At 38.3% G+C, this 27,678-nt stretch overlaps 1 protein-coding gene across 3 annotated transcripts; it reads right to left on the bottom strand.

Moving 5' to 3' along the window:
• Positions 1-11,470: 11,470 nt before the first annotated feature.
• Positions 11,471-27,643, bottom strand: zgc:162707 (UPF0524 protein C3orf70 homolog B). 3 transcript variants are annotated; one of them, XM_042002691.1, is made up of 3 exons: positions 15,876-16,050; positions 15,720-15,788; positions 11,471-13,950 (listed from the first exon to the last, which is right to left on the bottom strand). In XM_042002691.1, the coding sequence occupies exons 1-3, from the start codon at positions 15,901-15,903 to the stop codon at positions 13,259-13,261; spliced, it is 789 nt and encodes a 262-aa protein (XP_041858625.1). In that variant the 5' UTR covers positions 15,904-16,050; the 3' UTR covers positions 11,471-13,258. The 3 variants fall into 3 exon arrangements, with proteins under 3 accessions (XP_041858625.1, XP_041858624.1, XP_041858626.1); XM_042002690.1 differs by lacking the exons at positions 15,720-15,788; positions 15,876-16,050 and adding an exon at positions 27,113-27,643; XM_042002692.1 differs by lacking the exon at positions 15,720-15,788 and having other exon boundaries at positions 15,876-16,047.
• Positions 27,644-27,678: the final 35 nt, after the last annotated feature.

The raw sequence follows: 27,678 nt of genomic DNA, 5'->3' as shown, positions 1-27,678 counted from the left end.
TTTAGATTCAGAAAGCTCACTTCCCATATTTTTTCAGGCATATCTGCTTGAAGCAATCTGGGGCCGGTTGTTGGCCTATTTTTGTTCCACTATTTTAGGTAACCCTTTAGAAAGTATTAAAAAGAGGAGAACAATGCAATGAGGGACAGCTTTATGAAATACTCTCACAGATGAGAGCCACATCTGTCCCAAGTGCTGCTGGAGAGGACTTCAGCAGTCATGTCAACATGGACAGACACTAATCAGCCTGCAATTGCAGCAGAGAGAGAGAGAGAGAGAGAAAATAGATGGTTTTATGATGCTACAGTCTCACATTAATTGTCCATCATGAATGTTTGTGTCTGAATTGACAGGATTTAAAATGTCACTGCGGATTGCCATCAGTTTCCATGACTGCAAACCTTCACCAGACTGAGCTTTTGATGAGATCCTTAAATAGGTTTTAACTAATGCAAACACTGAATAACATGTCAAGGAGCCATGGATGTGAGGGCCAAAGTGCAGTCTGATGGGGCAGAGTGGTGCAAGTAAAAGGTTTTAATAAGAAAAACTAAACTCACAAAAACAAAAGACTTAGGTGGCAAAACTCTGACAAGGCATGGACTAACTAACTGAGCCAATTATGTAATGAACTACACAACTGCGGTAACAAACAAAAAGCAACCAAAAAGGAGGCAGTGTAACGGCAAGCAGGATCTGATACCAATAGACTTACATACACTGAAGCACAAATTAGACACAGGTGAAGTGAATGACCTAATCAGACCAGGTGAACTAATGAGCAGAAGCCAAAATCACAGAAGATGATTCTAAACACCAAAAACCAAGAACATAAACCACAAACGTGACAAAAACCCAGAACATGAAAGAACCTAAAAGTAAACTAAGGACCATAAAGTGTGAATCATGACATAACAAGCATGATTTTTTTTTTAACATTTAGATTTCTTAATTGCTACTAGCACATTTAAATGGAAATACTCCCTGTAATATAGAACCATGGCATGTTTTCCCATGTTTTCTGGCTTATGTTGCAGTGTTAAAACAATGTATTATCACCTTAAATGTTATTAAAAGTTCAAAAGAAGAAAAAAGAAGAAAACACACAATATATTTCAAACCTACATTTACTCCAGAACTCAGCATCACATGTTCGGATGAGGACCAGAGGGCAGGAACACATTAAACATCCATTTTAGGTTTGATGTGCTTTAAGTAGTTTATAAATGTCTTAATGGCCTTGGGCCTTCTTATTTATCTGACCTGCTTTTAAATTATGAATCCTTACAAACCTTGAGGTCCTCTAGTACCAGCCTGTTAATTGTTCCCGAAGTAAGAATTAAAACTAATGGCAAGGCCTCGGTCCATAGTTACACCCCTCATCAGTAGAACAGCAGACCAGGAGAACCTCAGGGCTGCAGAGATGTTGATGTTTTTAAAAGAGGCTCAAGACCGATCTTTTAGCTTAGGTTTTAACTCCATTTTTTATTTAGTTATTTTTGTTATTGTTTTTTATTTCTTATGCCTGTATTTACCCCTGTTTAAGTCTTAATTTATTGTGTTTTGTTCTTAGTTTTAGTCTGCTGGGTCATTGTAGTGATTGCTCCTGTCTGGGTGGCTGGGGGTTCTGCACTGCAGCCACTGGTTCCTATAGTGGGGCTGTCTGTAGTAGTTTGTGTGCTGGCTCCTAGTGTGATCGGATCCCCGAGATAGTGTCAGTAGTGAAACACAGCAGTACATGACCCACTATGACCATTTTAAATAATTTTAGATTATTTCTTTCCCACTTCTCAGAGCATGGCACTTTTGATGCTTTAGAGATCGCTCCAAGAAAATGTGGCTGTGAGGACCCTTTTCAGCTTTCCTAAAGAGCCTGTAATCTTTAATCAGTGTATGCAGTTTGTTGTTCGCGATCAGCAACACACACACAAAAATGTTTGGATTTGTTTGCTTCAGTTCATAACTGCTTTATTTACAATACTGGGAAACTAAAGCCACAAGTCTAGGTTTTTCTGACACTAAAGGGACACAAGTTTAAACCTCAAGTGATGAGAGAAACTTTCAAGTGGTTGTGCTGGTTATTGCAAACATCTTCGATACAGTGAGGTGGCTAAGGGGGGTAACAGTACTTAATACATTTTATTACTGGGCAACCAAAATTATCCAACAATTTCTTCTACCACGGCTTAAAAACATGGACTAACTCACAAGACAAGACATGATTTGCAGTTTGCAGTCCTAACACGCTACATACAAAAGTCACTTAGCCTTGGGTAACCATGAGGGGAGTGTGAAAGCACCATTGCCTTTCGTGATATTTGCAGCAGGGTGTTTTCTGTCAAAGCTGACTTTTTGATATGCTTCCCAAATCTACGCCTACTATACAGACCAACATAGTGTATATAATACGAGAAACAGAAAAGCTGTAATGTTGCACAACTGCAGATAATGAGCATATTTACCAGGTTAAGACCTCATACTATAAAATTTGTTGTGGCATTTCATTGCGATGTTCACCTTCATATGCTGAATCCAGTTCTGGCTTGAATGTGCATTGCTGGATTTGAAGTAAAATCACACTAGAAAACCTAACCAGTTTGTCAAAAGTTTTCCTGTGTTTATGAGGTGCGATTATTTCGAGACTAATTGTGCATATCAGGGCTACTCGGTTTGGTCCTATGAAGGCTGCAGTCCTGCAGGTTTTCAATCTATCCCTGCTCCAACACATCTGACAGACATGAATCAGTCATTGTGTGTAGAACTGTTAGAATCATTTGGTTTGAGTCAGGTGTGCTGGAGCAGGGATACATTGAAAACCTGCAGGACTGCGGCCCTAGTGTCCGAGCCCTGGTGTTTATTCACAAATTACTCTTTGTCTGCTGCCTCATTTGACTGGTCAGAAGACACCTCCTTCAGATCCGCTCATTTTCAGAAGGACTCTTTCCCTGGAGAAAGCTCTTCTCTTCCTGAAAAAAAATGACAAACCATTTAGAGTTTTGATGAGTGGAAAGCTAATCTACAGTAGAAGTACCCAAGGTTAAGAATTAAATTACAGCAAATTATCATGCCAGGTCTGCTTTAATATTGTGTTGAAAAGTTTGGTATCTAAAGTGGAAGCTCTGGAACATTTGCCATTGACATCAGCCTCCATTTTAATGTCTCCTTTCTTTTTAAGAGTAAACAGGCACATGACAGAACAATAAAAATTTATGTTGATCCACAGAAAAAATGTTGCTTTTTTTTATTTAAAAAAAAGGCACAAAAATTGCAGACTTACTACATTTTTAATTCCATTCGAAAGTCCATTCCACCACGGTCTGGGTGGTATCTTACTGACGATGTCCATTAAACTGATGCAGAAGTGACACAATGGAAAAATTCACAATATAATATCTGGCTGAACAGCTTTGAAATCTTTGTCATTTGAATTATTTTAGATGGAGAAAAATGATCTCTTCTCAGCAATAGTCAGTTTGGCACATCGGTCATGAATCTTTCCTTAGTCTCTGAACTGAAGATGCTTTGACAGCTGTATTCTGCAGATAAGATGTTGACTTTTTATAAGTAGTTCAAGCAGCCTCATTAAAAAAAAAAAAAAAAAAAAGAGGATCTCATTTAATGCAACACTGACTTAAAGGAAAATAAACTGTGCACTTGCAGATGGTCATGCAACATATTGTTGGTTTGAGAATTTTGCATGTTTTCTGCACTTCACTCGTAGAGTTTTTAAACTTTTTTTCAGTTTGCTTTCACTCAGACATTAAAAGTCAGAGGTTAGGTTTAGGTGTTAAAATATAACAAAATGTAAGAAAATTAGAAATTTTTTCATGTTTCCTATTTTAATACAATGGATTGCAATTGACATAATATAATGTTGACATTGCAGCCTTGTGATACGTAAAGATCTCACAATTTTTAACAAAATTTGGGACGTTCTGCTGACATTTGCTGAAGAAAGTGTTTTCTTCTGTTGTGCAGAAAAAAATGCATTCATTAAAGAATTTCATTTCTTACTACAATATCATACTTTCCCACTTGCCCTATTTAGAAGATTTTTTAAAATGAGAAAAGATTTAAGGCCTCCAAATTGACTACAGTGACTTTTTAGAGGCTTCTTCCACATCTTCTGACTATTTTATGTGGTTAAGATTAATTCAGACATCCCCTCAGTGATTGAGAAATACACAGCTCTGTTAATGACCAGTATCAAAAGTATTATAACTGCAGGATAAAAATAAATCAAAACACATTTTTCTGTGAGTAAACATAAATTAATTAATTTATTCAACACTGTCTATGATCATAGTAATGAGAGAGGTTACCTCAACTAAGTGGGGGAGGGAGCATCGCTGTTCATTAAACTTACAGAATGTGTTGCAAATTTTATGTAACCCCCCCCCCCCCCGACACACACACACACAGACACACACACACACTTTTTGCTTTCTGCCCCTACAGTCATCAGCAAATGCAAACCAGTTTACAGCAACAAAGATCACATTAAACTATATCACTGAGTCATTCTGCCTTCACAAAAAATAACACTCACCAGCTTTCAGCAGAAGTGGTGAAAGAATGAATCACCAAGAAGCGTTCAGCAACAAAAAGGAATACTTTCAGAGACTAAGGCTTAAAGCTGCTGTGTGCAGTTTGCAGGGAGAAAGTCACGCTCTGTGTCTAAAAGGAAAAAGTGGTCAAAATCCATTTCAAAGACGAGGGCAGACACTGACGAAAAAAGTAATGAATATTTTACAGGCAGGGAGAGCAGAGCTGCACTTCAGGTGACACTGTGTTTATAGAGCTTATCAGAAGCCCATCACCCACTGAGCATGGCCAAGGAAAAGCCATGTGTCTGTTTATCAGCAGACTGCTGGTAGTTTCCCCTGGTACCTGCAGGCCAGTCACAGTAATGGTATGCTGCAGCACAAATGGTCCTTTTGAAATCAAAAATGCGCTGCTGAAGTATGCCTGAATTGCGGTGGTGGATCTTTTTAAGGAGATGATAAGTATTTCTGCGAGGTGAACTGCTAGAAATTAATAAGCTCCTCAGCTTCCAAATGTTACCATAATCTACCCTGTAAGATTGCTCTCTGATAAGCTTATGATAGCCATTGTTGTTCAATGTCATAATCAAAGTCAAAATTCTGCATTTCTCATTGTTTAAAGCTTGGCTGTAAACATGGCCTAAACCACAGACTGATAGCATTAAGTCAACCACAGTTTACAAAATAAGGGTTTTACTAAACCCGATCCATATACTTTTATATGGCAAAACTCAGACTTGTAGCAGTCCTTTTTGGTATACAATTAAATACAAAAGTATAATCTGACATTACAGGTGAAACTCAAAATATTAGACTATTGCACAAAACTTAATTTATTTCAGTAACTCAATTTAAAAAGGTAAGCTAACATAATATATAGACTCATTAAATGCAAAGTGAGATATTTCAAGCAATGAATTTGTTTTGTTGATTAGTATGGCTTCCAGCTTATGAAAACACAAAAATCATAATTTCAGGAAAATTTAATATTACATAATATCAATAAAAAAACATGAACACAGCAAAGTGAGTATAGTCATGCATATGAACTCAGTACTTGGTTTGAGACCCTTTTACATGAATTACTGCCTCAATCCAGCATGGCATGGATGTTATCAGCCTGTGGCCCTACGGTGGTGTAATGGAAGACCGGGATGCTTCAATAGTGGCCTTAAACTCTTCTGCATTGTTCAGTCCCATGTGTCTCATCTTTATCTTGGCAATACCCCATAGATTTTCTACTGGGTTCAGTTCAGGAGAGTTTGCTGGCCACAGTAATCCCTTGGTCATTGAACCAGGTTTTGGTTCTTTTAGCAGTGTGGGCAGGTGCCAAGTCCTGCTGGAAAATGAAATCAGCATCTCCAAAAAGCTTTTCTGCTGAAGGAAGCCTGAAGTGCTCTAAAATCTCTTGGTGGACGGCTGCGTTGACTCTGGACTTAATAAAGCACAGTAGACCAACACCAACAGATGACATGGCTCCCAATTCAACACAGACTGTGGAAACTTCACACTCACTTTAAGTGTCTTGGATTGTTGCCTCTCCATTCTTTCTCCAGGCTCAAAGACCCTGATTTCTAAATGAGATGCAGAATTAGCCTCATCAGAAAAGAGCACTTTGGACCACTCGCACCAGCTCATTTTTTTCTTTTACCCAGGTAAGATGCTTCTGATGTTGTGTTTTGTTCAGGAGTGGCTTTACAAGAGGAATGCAACATTTGAAGCCCATGCCCAGGATCCGTCTGTGTGGTGGCTCTCGCAGCACTTACTCCAGCCTCCCCACAGCTACCCCACATTTTTGAATGGCCTTTTCCTGACAATCCTCTCCAGGCTGCGGTCATCCCTGCTGGTTGTACACCATTTTCTTCCACACTTTTCCCTTCCACTCAACGTTTTATTGATGTTTTGATGCACCATCCGACTTCTCGGACTTGCTATTACCTTTTGAGACTTTCCCTCCTTGTGGAGGGTGTCACTGATGGTTTTCTGCACAACTGTCAGGTCAGCAACCTTCCTCATGAATGTGAACTCTAGTGAAATAGACTGAGATACCATTTAAATGCTCATGAGTCCTTTGCAGGTGTTTTGGATTAATTAACTGACTAGAGTGTGGTACTTAGAGGCTACAGCATTGAACCTTTTCAAACTAGTCTAATTTTCTGAGATTTTGATTTTTGGGTTGTTCATAAGCTGTAAGCCATAATGATCAAAATAATAGCAAATAAATGCTTAAAATGTCTCACTTTGCACATATTGAGTCTATATAATATATTAGTTTGACTTTTTAAGTTGAATTACTGAAATAAATTAAGTTTTGTGCAATATTAAATTTTTTTGAGTTTCACCTGTTGTGCCCAATGTATTTTACCCCTAACACAATTTGAGTGTCAATCATGACACAGAAACATGTGGTCTGGAGACATCTTAAGACAAAGTATAATGGTCAGTACTTTTAAATTCCTGGTTCAGTGGGACTGAATCTTGCTTTCTTGGCAGATATTCTAAATTTTTTTTTATTACTGCTTAGGTGGGAGTACCATGATGGCTTTCTAAAACCATTAACGTGCATCTTTTAGAACCACAAAATGGCTTTTAAGGTGCATTTAGAATTGTTATTCTGTTTTTTAAGTCCTCGTCAGCCTTTCCATACACTATTTAAATTTATTTGTAGCCTTTTCTGTTTATGTTTTTTTGTCCCCTCCGAAATTCTGTACCCTTAAAGCTGCTAAGTTTCAGAGAAAGGAAGGGAGAAAGTAAGGGGTAATATATGGGCAGATGTACAGGCATGGACAAAATTGTTGGCACCCCCTGTTAATAAAAGGAAAACCTACAATGGTCACTGAAATAACTTGAAACTGACAAAAGTAATAATAAAAATTTACTGAAAATGAACTAATGAAAATCAGACATTGCTTTTGAAAACTAATGAAATAGGAATGGACAAACATGACGGCATCCCTAGAAAAGATTGAAAATAATTTGACCATATGTTAAAGGTGTGTCCTACAATTAATATAATAATATTAAAATGAGTCACTGTGCTGTTTGGTGACATAGTGTGTACCACATTGAACATTGACCACAGGAAGTGAAAAAGAGAGAGTTGTCTCAGGAGATTTGGGGGGAAAAAAACATAGACAAGCATGTTAAAGGTAAAAGCTATAAAACCATCACAAAGCAGTTTGATGTTCCTGTGACCACAGTTGCACACATGGGACTGTGGCCAAGAGAAAAATTGATGACATTGAATAGATGGATAATATGAATGATAATCAAAGAGCCAGAACAACCTCCAAAGACATTAAAGATGAACTCCAAGGTCAAGGTGCATCAGGGTCAGATTGCACCATCCATCGCTGTTTGAATCAAAGTGGACTTCATGGGGAACAACTAAGGAGAAGCCTACTTTTGAAAGCAAATCATCAAAAAGACAGACTGAGATTTGCCACAATGCACAATGATGAGCCACAAAGCTTCTGGGAAAATCTCCTCATGATACATGAGACAAAACTGGAGCTTCTTGGCAAGGCACATCAGCTCTATGAACACACACAAACATGGAGGAGGTTCTGTTATGTTCTGGGGCTGCTTTGCTGCATCTGGGACAAGGTGTCTTGAATCTGTGCAGGTACAATGAAATCACAAGACTATCAAGACATTCTGGAGCAAAATGTGCTGCCGTGTCAGAGAGCTTGGTTTCAGTTGCGGGTCATGGGTCTTCCAACTGGATAACAACCCAAAACACACAGCTAAAAACACCCAAGAATGACTAAGAGCAAAACATTGGACTATTCTGAAATGGCCTTCTGTGAGCCCTGCTCTAAATCCTATTGAACATCTGTGGAAGGAACTGAAACATACCGTCTGGAGAAGACACCCTTCAATCCTAAAAGAACTGGAGCAGTTCACTAGCAAGGAGTGGACCAAAATCTGTTGACAGGTGCAGAAATCAATTGATTGCAGTGATTGCCTCAAAAGGTTGTGCAACAAAATATTAAGTTAATGGTGCCATCATATATATATATATATATATATAAAAAGCAAATTTTAATTTATTACTTTTGTCAGATTCAAGTCATTTCTGCAACCATTGTGGGTCATTCTTTCATTAACAGAGTGCCAGCTATTTTGTCCATGTCTGTGAAGAAGTAGACCACTGCACCACCACTCAAGGGTTTACTTCATCCTGCTGAAACTTTTTTTTTTCTATAGAGAGATGAAGCTTTAATAAAGGAGCAGTTCTCAATAAGTTTTCTTGGTTTCCCAGAGTATTATGACCTACACCATTCCTCTGAATTAAAGTTTAATTCTGACATTATGAACTGATAAAACAGGTATGAAAATGCTTTGCTATTTCCTTACAACTTTTTCCTGCTTTGTGGTCTTCAGCCATGTTTGTTTTTAGTGCCACAGAGCTACTCTGAAGAGCCCATGGCAGCTGATAGCCTGAATGAAGTTTGAGGAATCAACATTTTTTTTCTTTGAAATTAGCATTGCCTGCATTTTTCTAGCAGTTGCTCTGAACTCTCTGTCTGTCTGTCTGTTAGCTAAATAACAAAAAAATTATGGACGTATTTTGATAAAATTTCTGGGAAATCTCAGAAATAGAATAAGGAACAAATAATTCGATTTTGGGGGTGATCCGGATCACCACCTGGATCCAGGAAATTCTTTTAAAATGATTCTTCACTAATTTTGCCATTAGAGCTTCTAATTCAAAAATAATGCTCACAACCTTTGGAAAAAAAAAAAATAAATACATTTGCTTGGTGGAGATCTGCGCTCTCTGAGTGCTTCTAGTTAGAGTCTGAGACTTTAAAAAGTAGATCTAAAACTTTTGCATAGGGCTTAGTTACAGATAATGCATTAAATTAGCTTAAATTCTGACAAGAATATTCAATATTTGACTATATTCTTACTGGTAATCAGGAAAAGTAAGGTAACAGGAATTTGCCTAAACTTCTTTTCTAATTCAAATAAATTTAAATATATACAGGTGAGTAAGCCGCGTTTTCATTTTGTGGCTTTCTGGATTCTGCTTATCACATCCCCTGGGGAAAAATAATTGCATGAAATGAAAAAAGAAACATCCTTTGGAAGCTCACGTGATTGTTCACACATCAAAATAAGGAAAAGTGGAACTGACAACATCTTTCTCAATCTTCTTTGTCAAGCTGATCCAATCCTGCCTGTGAAGCAGTCCTTGAACAAGGGCATGTTTTGATATGGTGTGTGTCTTCCTGCATGTGTGTGTTTGTGTGTGCTCACTGCTCAAGGTGCCAATTGAATGACATTGCTAGGAGGGATTGGCAGTACACATAGCAGTGACCTCTTTATGAAGTGTGTTTGAAGCTTTGATAGAAAAAAGTCAAATGTTAAATGCACACAGCTGTCTGCGAAGTACACACTCGTATGCACACACAGAGTCCATGCTGAGACTTTACATGTTCTTGCATCATCATCTTTTTAATTGAGCTTCCCCTCTTCTGACTGTCCCTGCACCCTTTCCCATTTTACCTTTTTCTCTACTCTTCTTCCATGATGAGCATTTGCATGACACCTCACAGCACAGGATAGGGGGATGTACATTTTCATAAACTGATTAGCATTTCATGCTTGTCTTGATTTTCTCTCTACACTAGTGAAAGAATCAATACACACAATTCAAGCAGAGGAGAGGAGCATGGAGAAATCAATCTCGGATTGCCGTCAAGGTGAGAAAGGCTCTTGCATGGTCTCATAAAATCAGCTTCTAGACAAAGTATGGAGAAGATTGTTTTGGAAGGAGGCCCAGAGGATATGGCAGGACTCCACCTGTACTGCTGGCAGAAGCTTAAGAGTTGCAGGTGGAGGAGCTCGACTCTTCTCAGTATTTTATGTCTTACATGAAACTGTTGCACCAGTCACATTAGAATTCTATCCCATCTGAACTTTTTTGTAAAGGCTTTGAAATATATTTGTGTGCAAGTGCTGCGCAAAGCAAAAAAAAAAGGTTTCAAAGAAGGGAATAAATGAGCGAAAATCAAGGACATTCCTCAAGACACTTTAGAAGAGACATCTGCAGCAAAAGTAGTGACTCGATTTTACTGGATTTCTCACTTTAAGTTGCAATTCCACCACAACTCTGGAAAGTATTAGTCATCCTATTAAAAAATGTTGTTCAAAGTCTTGTCTTATGTCATTTACAGTACTGCCCAGTAGTCTGGTCCAGTGCAGCCCAAAATTATCTACAAAAACTACAAATCGCACAGAACAGAGCAGCAAGAGTAGTTTTGCATTGTCCTTTTTGCACTAATGTCCAGAAGATGCATAATAAACTGTCCTGGCTAACTGTGAAAGCAAAAGTAAAATGTAGTCTTCTGTTGTTCATGTATAAAGTCTTGGCAAATAACACACAGAATTATTTTAAAGACAAAATATTATTCAGTGGTCATTGTCATGAGTATGTGACACGCCAAGTCAGTAACAGCATGGTCATAGTTCCAAGCCCAAAATCTAATTACATGAAGAAAACCATCTTATATAGGGCCGCTATAGAATGGAATACACTCCCATCCAGTGTTAGGCAAATCCAAAACCTATTAATTTTTAAGAAAATTATAAAGCAGAGATTCTTAGAGATGAACTATTGATATTTATTTATTGTGTAAAGAGTATTTTGTTCTGCATGGTTCTCCATTATGATAATGTTACTGTATATTGCTGTTTTTTACAGTTATTGAATAATTTTATATTTTATGTATTAATAAACTGTAAAATTGTATGCTGATTTTGGACCCCAGGAAGATTAGCAACCACAGTTGTGGAAGCTAATGGGGATCCAAACAAAATAAACAAATAAACAAATCCTTGTGTCATGCAAAGGGCGTTCTTGCAGTTCAAGAAATGTCAACACTGGCTGCAACAGACAAACCAAGACAGGAAGAAAGTCAGTTTCATTACGATTTATTCATATGAAAATAATATAACAATAATAAGAACATAACATATGCTTCAAACTGCATTAATAGGGACTCTATTCAAGGGCTGTCCTTGAATAATAAAAAAAACACCTAAATTAAAGAGCTGATGTAATATTTGTCAGCTCTTAGAACACTCTGACTCATAAAATCTGTTCAATTGGATTTGGTGACAAGAGGGAATGAATGCAATCAAGCAAAATTACTTTTTTAATAGCTAGTGCTCAAAGAATTGCAGCAATACTTTCTGAATTAGTGAAACTTTTGGTGATTTTTCCTGATAACTCTCCAGAAAGTCACTTGAAATAACAAAAAACAAAACAAAACAAAACCCACATGGAACTGAAAAGACCCAGCCCTGCTTTGTTTCACAAAGTAATAGGAGGCTGGCTCATTTCTTATATCAGTCACAACATCACAACATGTATTCAGCATCCCATCTCATACTGTAATTACCCTTTAAAAATGGAATGAATGATCATTTTTGCCCAATATTACAAGTTATCCGTGACACATTAGTCTAATCTACTTATTTCCCACCATCTTCTTCAATCAGTACAAAGACAATCCACACTCAAGAGCCCCAGAAGCAAATAACAATGCATATGTGTTATAATATATGTTAATAAGAATAAAATTGATATATTCCCTCTACATCATGTATTACTAGCCTCTAGCATGACATTGCTCCTACTTTAGTCACTGTAGCTGTGCCAAAGACAACTCTGTACTATGCTCTTTCAATTTCCTGGCTGCTAACAGAGGTCAATGGAAGTCGTGTTTTGCTTGACACCCTGTCTTAACCTTAACTGCACTGCAATTCAGTTGGGCTAGACCAGAAAAGGCGGTCAGAAGAATAACATGTCAAAGCCTGATAAATAGAAGTAGCCTTGGTCCTCACTGGCAGGTACCGTATAGGAATGTGCTTCTGTGTAATCCTTGATTGTCAAATACCAACCTGCTGACTGACCGACCTCCCACCTCTGATCGTGTTAGTAAAGTGCAGACAAACTGTGGATCCAAAATCTTTTCATTAATGTGATGAGAGCAGGTCAGTCCAGCAGCTCAGAGCAGAGCCATTAATGGGTTAAAAAGGCTGATGTGCTTTAGGCCCATGAGAGGTAGCTGGCCTTGTAGTCATTATGCTGAAGTGTCAGAATTAGTAGATTCGTGTGGGTGGAGCCTCTGACCAGAGAACAAGGGATGGTGTGCCTATCTGCCACTTGAATGCTGAATTAGACTAAAAGTCTGACATAGCGACAACAGGAGAACACTAAGAATTACTGAGCTGCTCACTATTATCATGAAACATACTGCCTTTCTTCAAACATGATTCAGCTTTCAGCTCCAATAATAAACCTACCAAGAAGTCTCACAAAAAGCCCTCTAATTTGTCTTACTATCCTCTTACCTCTACTCTAGATTCTTTCAGCTTTTTCACTATATAACTCTGTTGAGGAGATCTTTTTGGTCCACTGTGCATGTGTTTGATGTTCTTGTGCTTCCTCCTTTATTCTAATAATTTCTAAAAATGAACTCCATGCAGGGAAATTGGACAAAGGAGAGGCTGCATGAGGTTGTGGGCATACAGTCCTCAACCACCTGCAGGAAAACAAATTCGTCCGAACAACACTCCAGCAAACTCCTGCAGAAGCACTAGAGGGGGTTTGTTCCTTATTGGTTGGTGTAAATAAATCCTACTGTTATTCTCAGTTGTAAGAGTCTGCTCTTTAGGCGTCCATGTCGACACTGTGCCGGTTACACAGTTGTTTCAATCTTTTCGATGATTTCTATCATAGATTTGGAGGGAGAAAGAAGAGAACAGTCGTCCTGGTCCCAGAGACTCCCGGGGCTGGAGTTCCCATCTGTGCTCAACTCATCATCCTCCTCCTCACTTTCCTCCTCACAGGACTCCAAGTAGTGCAGACCCAGTGCGTTGATGCCAGAGTCCTCGGAGCTGGACGGAGAGGAGCAGTGGTCCATTTTGGGGCCTTTAATCTTATCAACAGGGGAGGGGTGTTTGTGATCACTGTACACCTGTTGGACTGGCTGCACAGGTGGAGGTGTATGCTGGGTTGGTGGTGGCGGTGGTGTCTTAAGCGGTTGCTGAGGCTGAGTGGGATTTATGGGCATCTGCCGTGTTTCTGGAGCTGGTGGGAGAGGGGTAGGAGGACGAGGTGGTTCTGGTAAAGGAGGTGGGGGGCGCTGCACATAACACATCTTTCCATTGATCCGTTTAACTATGTAGTCATCCACAAACAGGTCTGCGATGACGCAGTACTTGGGCGACTCCAAGTGTGGTGGGGACTGGAAACTCGGGGCCAACTTCAGGAAGCGCTCGGCCAGAGAGACAGACAGGTCCATGGTGTTGCTGCACTCTGAGCCCAAAGGTGGCACAGTGGTACTGGGCAGCTGGCACACATTGGTCATGGGTTGGTACACGTACTTACCTGAAAGGGAAGAAAAAGAAAAATTCAGATTTTTATTTATTTTATTTTATTTTATTTTTTTTGTCTTAAAGAAAACAGTTTTGACATTATTTTGTATTTAACTTTCACATATTGTTTTCATAACGTATTTAGTTAAAAAAACAAAACAAAAAAAAAACGGAATGTAACAGGAGAGATGAAATAGCAAGCAACAGCAAATCACTACAGTTTCGAGATTTAATTGTGTCATATCCAATCATAATATGAAAATTTCAACCTTTTATAGAATACATTTTTTGAGGATCTATCCCCTTGCAAACATAAATGGGAGTCAAGGACATTACTGAATCCACCAGTCACTTAAGACTTCCACAACTCTGACGCAGAATAGTTCATGATATACAATATAACACAGAAAAGGTCACAGTACTGTTCTCACTTCTCATTCTAACAAACCCTCTTAGTTTAGGGGTGAAAAGGGCAGTAAAACAACGAGTTGGAATCAGGATACTTATAATAAAACTAATTTATTTACAACCAAGGTTTCAATATACAATATATACTAAGTAAAAAAAAGCAACGGCATACACATACCAAATGCCATTACTGTATATTGTAGAAATGGACTGATCTGTAAATGTGCCAGAAATTTTTTCAAGTTTGGTCTGCACTACTTTATGTGTAGATTCTAGCAAGTAAACTTTTCTTACATAATTACATATTTCCCCATAAACTCAAAAACCCACTTCAATAAGTTGTTGTACATCATGACAAACTTACAAAGTTATTCCCTGAGCACGCAGCACTAAACACTGCAGTATTTTTAGCTTGTGTCATTTGATTTGCAGTTCTGGTCAGTAGACAACTTTCTTCCAGAGATGACCTGGAAGCATTGAATGGTGCCATGGCGATAAACCTTATTTAATTCTTTAATTTGTAATAATGTATATTTATTACAGTAAAAATCTAAGTCAGCTGAGGACATAAGAAATTAGTCAGTTACTGTAGCTGTAAATGAATTATTCTTTATTTTTTTGTTGAGATGTGGACATTTCACCTTTAGTTGTACCACAAGTCTCGTCTAACACCACCAGCACTGTGACCGGGTGCATAATCACATGACAAACTTTGAAGTTACTCCACTAGGAAGATGCTGAAAAAACTAAGCATCTTGATTCAGTCTATGTACCAAATTAACTTCAAAATTTGCAAATATGACCCCAGAAATCAAGTCAACTCAGCTGAAGTTAAAAGTCCTGGTGACAGCAACCCTGATATTTAACCTTTTGGAGACCCAACAGGTCTGAGGTTACATTTAAAAAAGCCTAAAATGCTATAGGGGGACAAGGTCTTAAAACTGACATGCTGCTATTTTAAAACCATGTCACTTGTTAATTAATGAAAAAAAAAATGTGTATTTTAAGAAAAAGCTAAAATTTACCCTTGAGATGCTAAAATATAAAGATGTTAGAGAACAGTGACAATTCTTTAAATTTTTATATGTTAAAACCAACAACCAATCAAGCACAAAACCACAAAGTTCCTGAATAGCAAGGGACATCTAACAGTTAATTAGGCAGATATTTTCCACAGGAGCTGGTGAAAACCAACACAGGGTTATAAGGAGAGAGCATGCATGAGCAGAGCTGTATCTCAGAGGTTAGTACTGTTACCTCACATTAAGAGGACCCTGATCCAGCACCATGCAAGGATGCTGCTGCTTTCCTCCAGAAGCTTCTCCCAACATTAAAAACACACTCAGTTAATTCTCCTGCCTTCGACACACTGACCTTGACCAAGAAACTGGTTCCAGAGCACGAGATGGTAGCCAGCTGTTGAGCTATAGCTGCACACTGCTCCTAATACATGAGATGAGTTAAAAGCATGGAGCAAATTTTGCTGTGGGCATCAAAGCGAAGGTTACTTCAACTTCATATTAGACTTACTGTAATTATGTAGTGGACAGAAACACATCTCTCAGTGAATGCTAATGATGCTCTGTTCTGGCTGACTGAACACACCACAGTTGGCGAACATGTACACCTCTTCAACTTGGAAAGAGATGAAACAAAGGGAGGTATCTTCCTGCATCTGATGATGAATACATGCACAACAAAAAAGCATTTGTATGAATCTTTCATCAAACCTATACAACAAAAATGTTCTGTTGCACTCAAAACAAGTATTTCAGTCATAAAACCAGACTTAACCCTAATCTCATGGGTCAGTAGTAGGACAGCATAATACTTGTACAAATATAAATAAGCACAAGCACATGCTTTCAGTTAGTCATCGTCAAGGACGTGCTTTTTGAATCATCTATCCTTGATAATCAATAATCCATCCTTCCATGGGGATAGTAGCAATTTTTACATCACAAAGCACTTTTTCTGCGAAAGGCAAAAGAAAAAAGGTTTTCTTGCAATCAACATATGAGGTCTTACCAAACATCCAAACTGAAGCATTTAAACTGACTCAAGACTCATTACAAACATGCAGACATAAGATAAAAGATGCAGACTGATTTTTTTTCTCCAGTTTCACACACATGATGCAGTGCTAATTTACACCAGGATTACTCACACAATGAATGCTGTCATTTTTAATATCACACAAATTCTCAATGAGGGAACAAATGTAAGGCCTCAATTTTCATTTAGAAATATTCTAACACCTTCCACTGCCTGATGTGGTGACTCATGCAGTGGTGTTGATAGGGCAAACTATCTACTCCAAAATGTTGCTTGCTGTTTGCAGTCCACTGCCTCCGACTCTAAGCTGTGCTGCCTGAATAGTGTCGCTGAGATGTGTGTTTAACTGGCTCCCAGGAGAAGGAAAGAAACTACCGACAGGCTTACGCATTTTACTTTCACGGTGTCTTTGTCTTTTGTTTCAACTGCTAGAGGGATCCACTCACTCAAAACCTTTTTTCCTAAGGTTACATCAAAAACATAAAGCTCCTTCAGAGTAGGGAAATGCTTCTCTTTTGTTTTGCTCAATGTGCAAAATGATTAGATTAACAAATCGGCTGCACAGTCTTTGAAGAATTTTCATTCATTTGATCATTTTGTAATTAAATGACATAGGCCTGTGTCAGCCACCCACGTGAAGTGATTAAAAGAGGATGTGGCTCAAGCGCTACATCTTAATGCTGTTAGCATAAAATACAGGAGCTGATGTTGATGCAGACAAAAAAGGGGGAAGCAGCAGCCCTCCTGTTAAATGAGGCAAACTCAGCGACCCATGTTCGGAATGAGATGAGCCCATTTTGGCAGACAAGAGAGCGGCAACAAATGAGAGCTAAAGCTGTAAAAGGCGATGCATTGACATTTAGTTTTTAGCATATTACATCTAATTGCATTCATCCATCTGGAGTTTCAAATACCAAGAGCTACTGAGGGACGGGCAGATGCCCATTCGGACAACAACGCATGCAGACATACGGAGCTGGTGTTACACAAACACTGGCTGTCTTTGGCAGCCTTTAAGGACCACAGCAAGTACATGTCTACACAGAAAAATCTCTATGTCTGTTGGCCCTGAGGGACAAAACAGTGTGTGCAATTAATTTCACTTATATCAGTCTGACTAAAATAAAGAAACGAGAATTCCCAAGTAAAAAAAAAAACAAAAAAAACAATGTTTCTCTCTTTAAAGGCTGGACTGGTTTCAGCAACAGTGGGTTAAAAAAAGACATTGAATGCATACAAAACACTGCATGGTTTAAAATATTTATTGAAAATAGATTTGGCGAAAAGATTTAGACATTGGGCTTAGTAATTATTAATAAATTTAAAAACAAGATTTTTTTGTTTGTTTGTTTGTGTGTGTGTGTGTGTGTGTGTGTGTGTGTGTGTGTGTGTGTGTGTGTGTGTGTGTGTGTGTGTGTGTGTTATAAAACAAAAGTGTCACAGAATTTCATGAAGTGGCCACAAAACTGATTCATGTAAAAAAAATAAAATAAAATAAAATAAATAAATAAAGGTTCCTTTTTATTTGTGTTTGTATTCTTTAACAAGAATACAAACAAAGGGTTATATTGAAGTATTTACTGATTCGAAAATGGAAGGATGAAGTATTTAGAAATAACTCGGCATGAAAATATATCTGGTATTTGTAGCAATTCAAATCACTTGAAATCTTGTGGAAATGTGATCTGCCCACATGTCTTTTCTGCACCAGCTGCACTAAATAACAAAGTCATTTAAAATGATAAACATGCTTTTATTATATTTAGTGAAAGTCATAAAAAAATATGTCCAATACAGCCTTTAGATTATATAAACTTTTGCAAAGCAGCCACGCTCATCTTGCGAATTAATGGAGAGATTTTCCATCTGAGAATCTGTGTGTGGATCATCTTGACCAGATCATGGACATCCGTGGAAGGTTGCTCCTAATTTTGAAAACATTAAGACTTTAAAAGTACAAAGGTTTTCTACTGGTACTGTAATTAGTTAATTTTTTTTCAATGTATATGATAATTTATGAAGTACTATAAAAGATGATTTCACGTTTACTGTGAAACGTTGACGGAACAAATCTCTTCCTCTGCTTTGCATGAGGCTTTAAATAGCAGCTAGTCTCCTGTCCTGTATTGTTTCACTTTAGCTTTTTCTTGCTGTTTGGTTAGCTTAAGGCACAAAAACACAATGTCTCTGGCTGAAAATAGACAACAGAATGATGCCACAATGCATTTCTCACTGCTAAGTTTCTTTCAGTAAATGTGTCTGATGAATGAATAGCTAGAAATGTGATGCAACCATGGATTTTAATACATTATTTTACATTTAATGTAAGAAATCATGAAAAGAATTTGACATTGCGTGTCCATTTTTATGAACAAAATACACTTCACTTAGCAATTGTTGCATTTTTTTAAGGGTCAGATACAGAATGCCTTAAATATCTTGATATGCTCGTAACACACAAGCTGCTGGTTGGCTGCTTCAGATTTCTTCTGTCTTGCATTTTGTTGTTCAGTCTACAGTAACAATATCCTACATGAATGTATGCAATAGTACCCAAAAGTCTGAATAAAAATAGCAAATGTGTGATTTCCCTGCAGCAACGCTGCTCAGTGAGAAGTAAAACTAGCGCAAACATACAGTTCAGTTCAAGCAGCTTTATTTACATTCAGCTGTCTTTTTCCAGATATGCTGCAGCCCTCACATGACAGCTGTTAGCTGGCCTCTACCCTGGCTCCCCCCTACTTACCCCATGTGGTGTTCGTATTTCCATACTAACAAAGATCAGACGTCCTCATCAAAAACAAGAGCAATTAGAAGAAGTCTGTCTATGAAGGTGTATTATTTTAGGTTTTCACTAACAGAAAATACCATAAAAATACTGAAATTTTAATTATCTTATATTAGGTCATAAATCAGATGAAAAATAAACCCAACCAAAAACAGTGTATGAAACAGTGAGCGATTATGGCAATTATAACGAAGCCTGTCACTAAGTGCAACGTTGCAGTTAATTAATGTGTAAAATATTATTTTAACAATAGTTGAATGAATAATTCAGAATTAGTCGATGGCAGGTTTTGTTTACACTAACAAATCTGAACATTTTTAGTCCCAAAGTGGTAGAAGTTGACAAAACAAAAGAAAGTTCCAGTATTACCCTTTAAAAGTAAAGTTTAAATAGCAAATTTGCTTGAAAACATAAAAAATGATTTGTTATTTTTGTAGTTTGCTGAGGATTTGATATGCATAGCGGACTTGATGTCACAGGAAATCTCTAGTCCTGTTTCAATTAAAGACAGACAGAATGGTGGGGGGAAAAAAAGAAAAAAAAAACAGCCATTTACAGCTTAAAAAGTAAATGTCAGATTTTTTTAGTCAGCTTAGAATCACACATTAGCAGCTTTTCAGCACTAACACAGACACAGTGTTTCATACTGAACGTGGACTCATTTGACCATCAGCAGGAAACACTGGGATTGGAGAAAAGGAGGAATTCTACTGGAACAATCTGTCATCACATTACAATAAGTCCTGTTAAAAGCAACCAGCTCACTATACAGGTACTGATGGAAGGCTTTCCATGAGATGACATAGACTGTTAACCACAGTTGACATTAACTAGGTATTTAAAACAAAAACCCGACTAATTCATCCAGGATCTATGCTATTACAGTTAGTGCATGACCCTTCTCAAAGCTAATACTAAGAAAGATTTCAACTATAGATAAAATGAGTTTTTATATCAGCAGGTATTTAGTTTTACAAGCAGATGGGTTTGTTGTAAAATTCAAGAGTTTTAGAGGTTAACGAGGGGGGAGGACAGGTAGTGCTTCCCTAGAGGAGTGAGTACAGTACTCCTTTTCTACTACCCATGTCCATCTTACATGCCTCCTATGTGCTCTTCTTGACTCGTGAATAGCCACGGGATGCATACTTTGGTTTAATGCAGGAGGGAATTCTCTGGAAAACACTACATGCAGCCGATCAGCCTCTCAGCATAACTGTTTAAATTGCAGTACATCTGTCTGCTGACAGGAAGCTCAGTACATGCCCACAGCACATAATATAGTTTTTTGTAAAATTGGTTTCTCTCAAAGATACAGAAACTGACTTTCAGTCTAATGTTTTGCTTGTCTTAGCTGAAGACAGCAGTCTACCAAATCCACTGCCAAAAACCAGTTATTTTAGCAGATTGTTACCATTCATTATAACAGCTGCTGGGCCCAGTTGGCCAGTGGACACAGCCCACTAACACATCCGCTACTCTTTGTGTTTAAATCTGTCTAACAAAGCGGCTGCAGCAGAGGCAGCAACACAAGTTTCAGGTTTCAGTGAAGAGGACAATCTGACCCAACATCACGTGAAAGTCATTTCCTGTTTCCCGTTTTGTGCATGTCAGCGCAGACGCTGTTCCAGATTTACACCCACTTGGAAATCCAACATGAAGTCTGTAACCATCTGTAAAAATTCCAAATATTTTGCTTTTCCAGCTTAAAAAGTTTTTTAAAGTTTTTTTTTAGCACTCCTAAAACACTTGTTTCATGAATTGTGATTTTGAATTTTTCAAAATCTAAGAAAGTAAATTAAATTGAAAGCCTAATCAGGTGAATAACATGCTCGAACTAAGGCTGCACAATATTAAAAAAAGAGCAATATCATTGGTGAATGCTGAGATGAAAACTTGCAATATAATAAATGTTTGAATGCACTGTTCTAATGTCAAATGTGTTAAAGAGAGCTCTGTTCCACTTCTGCACCAGTGCATGCTGGTTAGATGTAGAACATAGAGAAAAGCAGATCTTCCTCTAATGGGAATGTAGCCTGTATTAAAACAGCTATGCTTGTCCCATCACACTCATCTTATGGAAATACCCGATAAATGCACAAACTGTTTAACAATGCAATATGCGGACACAATTCTTAACTCAATGAAAAAGTACAAAGACCTCAAAACTCTGCAGCTGAGAAAGGGGCAGGACACTGTGTAGAGGTTAAGCAAAACTTTTTCCAACATTTTACAGACAATTTATTGACTTTTGAAACTCCAGTGATCAGATGAGACATCTACTATAAAAGTTAAAAGAAAAAATAGCTAACGATAATACATCTACACTTGTGCCAATCAAGTATTTCTATGTGAATCACATTCTCTTTTAACTATGTACCGTACCAAGATGATTTCTTTTGTATGAGTTGCCTGCTCGAAGCAATGTCATCAAGGTTGAAGAAAATAGTACAATCCGTACCTGAGGCATTTGTTTTCTTATTTCTCCCTCCATAAAAATAGACACAGAAACACATTTCAGTCATCTTCTAAACAAATCAGTGTGTGTGTTAGTGAAATAAAAGGTGATGTTAAAAAAAAAATGAAAGCCACTGTGGGTCTGGTGAACAAGGACAGTAAGTTAGTGGACATGGATATTTTAAGATTATCCAACATAAAAACATGGTCACTGGGGACACTCACTATGGTGGAGCCATACTAATAGATAACCTAGTTAAAACTGTAAATCAAACTTTTAAACAAATATCTGCACTTAGGGGTTATGACCAGCCTTTCCACCTCACAAAAAGAAGGTTCCTGCAACAAATTTCAGATGGGCCTTTCTGTGTGCATTTTGTTTATTCTCTCTTTATTTCCAGGTATCCCAGTTCTCTTTCGTGGTCTTAAATCATGCATTCTGCTGCATCAATAGCAATGGCTTCATATACCTTTAATATAACAGCATAACATTATCACAGATAAAACACAGATAACTGTGCAGACCTCCACGAGCTGCTGATGAGACTTCTTATCAGAGCAGACTAAACCTGTAGAAACAAAATAAACTGCTAAGGAGATGGCTGCGACTTTTAAGAGCAGCTCAACCAACTACTTATCCAAAGTGCGAGGAACAAAATGGGGGCGAGATTATAGCCAATGTCTGCATTAAGCTAGCAGAGCGGATTAAGCCAGATAATTTGCTTTATTTTCTTGAAGTAGCACTAATTTGCTTACTTGTTCAGCCTCTCTCAGTGACGAATTATGCACTTAAGCTTCACCCACCACATATGTGTACATTTGTTTGTTTTAATCTCAGGTGATTTGTGTTTGTTGCCCCAGTGTATTCATGGTTACTATTAAAGCAGCATGTATAAAAACAAATATTAATCTATCGCAATATTGCAACCAGTACCCAGAAAGCCATGCATAATAGTTAATTTGCCCACTCTCTGTAGCTGAGAAGGCACAGTTGTGATAACAACATAGTAGGATACTGCTAGAAGATTCAGGAAGAATGTCAAGCATAGGGAAAGATTGTGCCTCCACATCAGCAGATCTCTAACTTAGGGCTTAATTTTAAACCACAATGCAAATAGTAGTTTGAAATTAAAAAACTATTAAGTGCCTTTCAATCCTTTTAAATATCTCCCCCTAATTTCTGAAAACCTTTATGCTCACCATTGAGGACAATATTTCACATTCAAGTCCACATTTCTGTCCCACAGGCATCTACTAGCAGTGCACTGCTCGTAGATGTACGTCTCAGTGTGAAAACACTCAAAAAAGCAAGTGTAGGCATGTTAATACAAGATGAAAGTATTATAGATTCCAGTGAGTTATAGTAGCTAATGAGACAACAAGCATAAATGAGGAGTGGGCTACAGAAGTCCAATTAGCTCACTTTATAACTTTGCCCTCAAAACCATGTGAATCAAGTGTCACAAAAGAGCACGAAATCTCTGAAAACTACTTATATAACCCTCTGAGTTTTAATCGTCGAACTATTCTCCATACTTCTCCTAAAACCCTGTAAAGCATACTTTTTTGTGTAAATTGTTGCTATCCAGCTTAAAGTGTTTTCATTAACAGGTTTGTTTTTCTTTTCTTTAATTTAGTTTTAGTTTAATTCAAATGCAAAATGAAAAATCCAAACACCAAACTGTGTGAGACATCTTTAATGGCAGAATAAGGGATGAAAGTTGACACTGCTTTATGGAAATTTGAAGTTGCCTGCGTTTTATTTTAATCAGGTGTGATATTTGAACTTTTCTGATTTTTCCTGTGTAAATTTAAAATTTTAAATTGACATTAGGCTCCAGCAGTCTAAGCTAAAGGTAGATTGTATCTGTGTTTTCATAGTTTCTTATAAGATGAGATGACGGGCAAACAAAAAGGCTCACCACATTTTAATCCTTGTTTTTAAATCACTCATTGAATCCACCCACATATATAACATTTCATTCGGATTTAACTTCCTTACCACTACAACTTAAACCAAACTCTTAGGTGTAATAAATCAGGCAAATAAGATAACCAGAAGTGCCCAACTCCCTCTGGCTAAACTGTACAAGTGCTCAGTGGTAAAAAAAAAGCCACCGTCATCACAGAGGAACCCTCCCATCCCCTGCACCACTCTTTCATGTTACTACCTATAAGAAATCATTCATCATTCATCCCCTCCGCAATATGTTCTAAATAGCACAAAATAGTTAGTACTTTTTTAATGTGTTTATTTGTTGCTGTGAATGTAAATTATTAAGAATATTTTTACATGTGCTGGAGCTGAGTCTCAGAACTTTCTATTTCTGTTATGAAACAAACAAGTCTATCTATATCTATCTATCTATCTATCTATCTATCTATCTATCTATCTATCTATCTATCTATCTATCTATCTATCTATCTATCTGCCTGGTTGAACTTCTTTGCTGGTGCTATTCTTTTCACCATCATTGACTGAGCAGCATTTAAAAGTGTTAAAATAGCTGCAGTTCACAAACATGAGCAATTAGTCAGGAACGTCCCCTCAGGCCTGCACTGACAACTTATCAATCACTTTATAATAAGTGAAAGTTCTTATGATTCAGCAGTGCAGTGCATTTCAAACCAGTCACTAAATCAACTGATACTGGGACGAGCTAAAGCCAGTAAACCCTCCATATTTCCTTTTAAGAAGGGCTGCAAGCTCACACCTGTGTGGCGAGACAGATGACACCGCTGAGATAGTCTGACAGAGAGATTCCACTTCTTGCATCAACAAAACAAGTATAAGTCCCAGCGTTTAGAATCAGTGCTGACAAAGAACAAGCAGACTGACTAGACTGTTCAGGTGTCATTATAATCTCTGTTAGACTTTTTTTAATGAGTAATTCATCACTCTGCTTGGTAACTGTAATCAGTAGAGGATAAAGTGAAAGGAAACACATTCAGACCAGGTGGTTCTGGTGGTGCTGTGAGCAAAAGCTCTCATCAGATGTGACATATTGGCGGTGACACTAAACACAGCTAATTATTGCTAATGAGAGGTTTGGACTGATGTTGTTGTCACCAGCTGGGAACCCTCCCACCACCTACATCCAATTCTGGTTTGTCTCCATTTTCTCTGCCAAATAAGCGACATCTAAATGGAGACTACTGGAAAACAGTTAAACTGAGAGCTTTAAAGGAGATGCTCAGTTTTCTGTGGCGCATAAGAGATGACAGAAGCAAGGAATTAAGTCACAGGTAATAATCCCGTATTGAACTGAGATAATGGATATTATTCGTGTTTGAGAATTTAAATGCTGAGCCAAATCTCTCTACATAGTGACCTTTTATGTTTGCTTTCCTGGGAACTTATTAAAAATGTAATTAAAAAGGCAGTCCAGCAGGGTTCCCTGTGGTGAATGCACAATTATCGGCTTCAGAACAAGTTTATACTCCAGGCAACTGTCACAGGCACATTCAAAATGAAAACATGATGAGATAAGGATGCTGCAACATTTTGCTCTCTTGCGTCCACCTTTATTATGCATTTCTGGAAAGAAGAAGGGCGTGAGGCGAGCTGAACTGAGCAGGGAGGCACTGCACACAAAGGCTTGTATACTTTTCTCAGTGTGAGCTCTGGTTCTGCCTGATTCAGCAGTCTAAGCTGGTTTATTTTCACTGTTAGTGCATGACTATCCTGCATGGGGAACCTGTGAATTGCAGTGAAAAGTGAAGGTGAGATGCTCCAGTGTGACGTGCCTGTTTGTTTGTCCTATAACACAGTGAGACTGAATTAAATAATGAAAGGCTCCTTTTTATTGTTTTGTGGCATATTTTTAGCCAGAGTGATCAACATTTCAAAAACACAGAGGAGGAGCAAGTCTGAGTGTTTACAAATGATGTAACACTGACTGGGCTTTGCACGGAATCCTAAAGGCTGGATGTGGGTTGTAATAAACACTGGAAAGAATTTGTCATTTTTCTGCCACATCTATTATTTCAAAATCGCTTGGCTCATTCTGGATGGAGGCGGGCATCTAAATCCAACGATTACACGGCAAAGATTACAATGTGACTTCTGTAGTTGCACACTGTAAGCCCCGAGTGACTGCTGCAGACGAGATGGTGATTGTGTTTTTCACTGATCTGAGGATTTTCAGGGCAGCTAGAGAGAGATGGGGATAAATTGGGGCAGCACAAAGAGATGGACATCCTGTCAGATTCAGGCACAACTACTGGGACTTAGCGTTGGTGTTGAAGTGTCGGGTCGAGAGAGGTTCAAATGGAGAGAAAGTGTCTGAGCTACAAAAGTGTTGAAAATGTCACTGACACCTCTCAAAGTGACAAGAAAATTGTCCATGTTCCATCGGAGCGGCGGCCATATTTAACTCACCTCCACCACGGCAAAGATAAAAGGTCTGTAGAGGTGAATACTGAGATTGTTGAGTACAGTGAATTCTACAGAAAATGCTTGTGAAGAACAGCAGCTTAAATTAATACACTGGCTGATGTTATGGAAGGGCATGATGTGGACACAACAAAGAAAATCTGCTTGGTATCAAATGTCATTTTTTCTTATTGCCGTCAAAATCTTTTGAAAGAAAGGAGGAAGAAAAGTATCTAATGTTCTACGCCTTCATTCAGGGTCAGCCCCAAGCCCCATCCTCCTCCCTATACTGAAGACATATATCTTAAAAAACGGGTCATAAAGACCTAATTGCATGTGCTTCTGAATGCTTGTGTGCTTCAAAGCTGTGCAATTTCCTAAAGTAACTGACTCATTTTTTATTGAAAATTAAATTCAGGAGTAGATTTTGTTGGGGGACTATTTTTAGTCATGGATTAGAACACATCGGCTGCCCATGGTATTTGTTTTAAATCATCAGTAGAGCCAATGCTCGTGTAATAAAAGAGTGATGTGCTTTCATCATGTTGGAATAATGGCATTTCACTTGTTAAAAGGATCAGTTTATGGTTGGTGGTGACATTTCACGGGACTTCCGGGCATTGCAGAATGCAGAATACCACCAGACTTACCCTTTAAAATAGAAATGAAAGTGATTACTCAGATTTGTGTTGGTGTCATAAGACTGTTAAACATCCATTTGTCACAGTCTTCAAAAACAAAACTAGAACCTGAGGCATTCATTTTCTGAAGAGTTGTTCGGTTGTTCTGTTTTTAGTCTCATATTAAATTTCATGATCTTTGAAATGAATGGTATAAAACTTCTTGTAATCTTTCAAATTTTGATTTAAAATTTGATCAGGGCAGAAAATGTCTGCATTCTTGTGCCATAATACAGGGCACTTTTTCATGATCAAACGTATATTTCAAGTAATAGCTATCTGCCATATGTGCCTCTCTAACGGTGTGTCTCGCTTCTCATTCACAACGTGGACATGACAAAGCCAGCCTTTACTGGAACAAAGACTTTGTTTGTGGCGATACAGATAGCCATTAAACCATGCAAAACAAACTTACAGTGACACCAGCCCAAGTGGCAGCACCAGTGCAGCTTGAAGCACTTCCCGTGGCTGTGCGTAGCGCAGATGGAGAGTCCATCGCAAGGCAGGAAGTCTGGTCTCCCCGCGCAGCTTCTGGCCAGAGCCTGCGCCTCGTCCAACTTCTCACTCTTCGGACACTTATGTGCTCCCGAGGCGGCCATGCCAACATTGCCTAGATTAAACAAAAAACGCAAACACGGTTTCGCTGAGTAAACTAAAGCATAAACCGAGTCGAACCGGGAACCGAGTCAAGGTTGGTTTTTTTTTTTACGGTACAACGCAGCCTAGAAAGATTTTTCAACTGGGTGGAGGACGCGGTGCTGGTTTTCTGAATCCAGAGCAGCTCGCTTAGCGCTCATACAAAGGATGGAAATACATCCTGTAAAAGTAGATGGGCATCAGTTAACGACGCGTTATGACATATTCAAAGCCTTCTGTGGTCGTGATCCAAACATCTCTCCATCCTCCCCTCGCGTCGGGGAAGCTCCTCAGCTGTGCGCTGGTTAGTGACGCGCGTACCGTACAACCGCGCGCATCTCAACT

Source organism: Melanotaenia boesemani, chromosome 12 (genome assembly GCF_017639745.1).
Source record: "Melanotaenia boesemani isolate fMelBoe1 chromosome 12, fMelBoe1.pri, whole genome shotgun sequence".
Classification (NCBI taxonomy): Eukaryota; Metazoa; Chordata; class Actinopteri; order Atheriniformes; family Melanotaeniidae; genus Melanotaenia; species Melanotaenia boesemani.
Note: the sequence above shows the minus strand (reverse complement) of the source record. Positions and strands in the feature narration are given on the sequence as shown.

Bases quoted from the DNA above. Each gene is read 5' to 3' on its own strand.
- zgc:162707 (XM_042002690.1), bottom strand. From the start codon at position 27,296: ATGGCCGCCTCGGGAGCACATAAGTGTCCGAAGAGTGAGAAGTTGGAC. The intron at 13,951-27,112 runs GTAAGTTTGTTT...CTTCCCTTTCAG, and splicing joins CCACTTGGGCTGGTGTCACT to GTAAGTACGTGTACCAACCC.